A 3,858-nucleotide genomic window follows, 5' to 3' on the forward strand; every position below is an offset into this window, starting at 1 on the left:
CAAAGTTGCGAAAACTATAGAAGCTCATGAGGCATACTATGAAGTTATGGGAAAGGGTGATAGAACGGAGCATATCCAAGAGCCTGTACCATGGTGTATACTTTTTGCCGATGATATCGTCCTTATGGGAGAGTCAAGGGAATAAGAAGTTGGAGTTATGGAGAGAAGTTCTAGAATTATATGGTCTGTGCATAAGCCGTAGCAAGACAGAATATATGGAATGTAAGTTCGGCTGCGAAGGAAAAACTCTAATATAGAGGTGAAGATTGGAGATAACATCCTATGAAAAGTTAAGAATTTTAAGTATCTTGGGTGCATCATACAGGATAATAGAGAGATTGAATAGGATGTAAATAATAAAATCCAAGTAGGATGGTAAAAATGGCGGAGTGCATCTAGTTTTATATGTGATAAAAAAAGTGCCTTTAAAACTTAAAGATAAATTCTATCGCACTGCTATCAAACTGGCTATGCTTTATGGTACAGAGTGTTTGGCGACCAAAGGGGAGCACGAACATAAGCTAAGTGTGGCAGAGATAAAGATGTTGAGATGAATGAGTGGTCATACATGATTGGATAAAATAAGGAATGAAGATATGAGAGAGGGTTGGAGTAGCATCTATTCTAGAAAAGATAGTAGAATCGCATCTCAAGTGGTTCGGTAATGTGAGAGGAAGACCGACAGAACACCCAGTCAGGAGGGTGGATGAGATAGAAGATGGACAAGGGATGAAAGGTAGAGGAAGACCTAAGAAGACCATCCATGAGGTAATCAAACAAAATCTACATGCAAACGGTTTCTCTATACACATGATACATGATAGAGCTCAACGACGTCGTTTGATTCATGTAGCCGACCCCACCTAGATGGACAAGGCTTTGTTTTTATTGTTGTATTAATTATGAGCTTTATACGTATAAAATTATGGATGTTATATAAAATGTGAAATTATGTATGTTAAATTAAAAATATTTTTACAAATTTTATTATGCAACTCATATTTTTATATACCTACTATTATAAAACAAAAAACATAAAATGAACTATGGAAGAAAATTATGAAAAAAAAATTGAACATATATGAAATTGAAGTGTTGAACAATTTTCTGTAACAAAAATGTGGCTATAGAGTTGGCTATGAAAAACACTCAATTCATAGCTATTTTTACGGTTCAAATTCTAGTTTAATGCTATAATTTATCATCATTAATATTTGTATTTTTAGAAAATAACACAAATTAAAATTAATATGAATAACATTAAGGGAGGTTTAGTGGACTTGCCAATTACTGACCGTAAGTTTACATGGTTCAGAGGACGGTCTTGTAGCCGTATTGACAGAGCTTTGGTTAACTTGGAATGGCTTGAGGCGTACCCGGATACTCGATTATGGGGGGCCCACGGGGTTTGTCAAATCACTGCCTATTATAGTGGAAGACAAGAGGATAAGGGATAGACCGCGACCGTTCCGTAGCCTAGATTTGTGGTTTACACATGAAGGATTTCTAAGTATGGTCAAGGAGGAATGGAGAGAGCTGGGAGAGATGCAATTCACTGATAAGCTGAAGGCTATAACGGGTCCTTTGGGGATATGGCACAGGGATAATTTTGGTCACATGGACAAGAAAATCATGAAGTTTGAGGAAGAGATCAAGAAGATTGATGATATGGTGAGTAATGTGACACATGATGGTGTAGTGGAAGCAAGAAAGAGGGCGTTAGTTACTTGTTGCGAGAAGTGGTATGTGAGGAAAGAACTACATTGGAAGCAGATGTCGCGGTCTAGGCATGCAAGGCACATGGATAAAAACACAAGATATTTTCATAACTTAGCTTCTGCCAGAAGGAGGAATAATAGGATTGATGCTTTGGTTATTAATGGAAGATTGATAAGGAATCAAGCTAGGATCAAAATTGCCATCAGAGAGTTTTACAAGGAATTATACCATCAAGAGAAGTCTCCTATGGTGAGATTCAGAGACGGGCTGGTGGAAAGGATCAATGAGGGGTATGCTATAGAGTTAGAGAGGCTACCAACTTCTAAGGAGGTTAGGGAGGCAGTGTGCGATTGTGAATCGTCCAAGGCTCCAGAAAGTGACGGGTACAATATGAATTTCATTAAGAAGTGTTAGAATGATATTGGCTCTGAGTTCACGAAAGCGGTACTGAGGTTCTTCCAAAATTCAAGGTTGCCGGCAGATGCTAATGTCACCTGGGTGACACTGGCCCCTAAGTTTACTGGTGCTAAGGAAATCAAATATTTGCGCCCGATTAGCATGGTGGGGTGTGTTCGTGCACGAAATTGTGATTCACACTTTTCATAACTCCGCACAACTAACCAGCAAGTGCACTGGGTCGTCCAAGTAATACCTTACGTGAGTAAGGGTCGATCCCACAGAGATTGTCGGCTTGAAGCAAGCTATGGTCATCTTATAAATCTTAGTCAGGCGGATTCAAATGGTTATGAGGTTCTGACAATTAAAAGATAAATAAAACATAAAATTAAAATAAAGGTACTTATGTAATTCATTGGTGGGAATTTCAGATAAGCGTGTGAAGATGCTTTGTTGCTTCTGAATCTCTGCTTTTCTACTGTCTTCTTCCAATCATGCGTGCTCCCTTCCATGGCAAGCTGTATGATCCTCTCGGATAAAAAATACCAGGTACGATCTCTGTACGGCTAATCAACTGTCGGATTTCTCGTCTCGGATGAAAAATACCAGGTACAACTACCGCACGGCTAATCATCTGTCAGTTCTCACTAGCGTCGAAATAGGACCCTTATCCTTTTGCACACTATAACTATGCCCAACATTCGCAAGTTTGAAGCTCGTCACAGTCATCCCTTCCCAGATCCTACTCGGAATACCACAGATAAGGTTTAGACTTTCCGGATCTCAAGAATGCTGCCAATGGTTCTAGCATTTACCACGAAGATCCTAATCTCACGGACTCGGTCCGTGTATTAGAGACCCAAGAGAATATACCCCGACTTTCGTCCAATGACTACGTTAAACATCATGTAGACCGTTTTGTGGTTGTTAGGCACGCGGATCTTGGCTAAGCGAGTAACGAAGATAGTGGGTGATTGTCACAGGTCATCCCTTCATTCTAACTTAACTGAATTAAGTACGAGAGTATATCTTGGAGAAGAAGTAGGCATGAATTGAAAGAGAAACAATAGTACTTGCATTAATTCATGAAGAACAGCAGAGCTCCACACCTTAATCTATGAGGTGTAGAAACTCCACCGTAGAAAATACATAAGAGAAAATAATCTAGGCATGGCCGAATGGCCAGCCTCCAAGTCCTAAGATGATAAAGTTCATCAAAAGATGATGATAAGATATGAATACAATAGTAAAAAGTGCTATTTATACTAAACTAGTTACTAGGGTTTACAGAAAATAGGTAACTAAGTGCAGATAGTGCAGAAATCTACTTCCGGGGCCCACTTGGCGTTTGCTTGGGCTGAGCATTGAAGCTTTCACGTACATAGGCCATTTTTGGAGTTAAACGCCAGCTTGGGTGCCAGTTTGGGCGTTTAACTCTAGTTCTGGTGTCAGTTCTGGCGTTTTACTCTAAAAAAGGGTCTTTGGTGGGCGTTTGAACGCCTGTTTAGGCCAACAAATCTCGAGCAAAGTATGGACTATTATATATTGCTGGAAAGTCCAAGATGTCTACTTTCCAACGCAATTAAGAGCGCGCCAATTGGGCTTCTGTAGCTCCAGAAAATCCACTTTGAGCGCAGGAGGGTCATAATCCAACAGCATCTGCAGTCCTTTTTCAGCCTCTGAATCAGATTTTTGCTCAGGTCCCTCAATTTCAGCCAGAAAATACCTGAAATCACAGAAAAA

General features: G+C 39.8%; 1 protein-coding gene across 1 annotated transcript; it reads left to right on the plus strand.

Annotated features, from left to right (window-relative positions):
• The first annotated feature begins 1,512 nt into the window (after positions 1-1,512).
• LOC107604814 (uncharacterized) lies at positions 1,513-2,133 on the plus strand. The gene has a single exon (XM_016306511.1). It carries the CDS (start codon positions 1,513-1,515, stop codon positions 2,131-2,133), a length of 621 nt encoding a protein of 206 aa, XP_016161997.1.
• The last annotated feature ends 1,725 nt before the right edge of the window (positions 2,134-3,858 follow it).

Source organism: Arachis ipaensis, chromosome B1, assembly GCF_059453495.1.
Source record: "Arachis ipaensis isolate K30076 ecotype BB chromosome B1, ASM5945349v1, whole genome shotgun sequence".
NCBI lineage: Eukaryota > Viridiplantae > Streptophyta > Magnoliopsida > Fabales > Fabaceae > Arachis > Arachis ipaensis.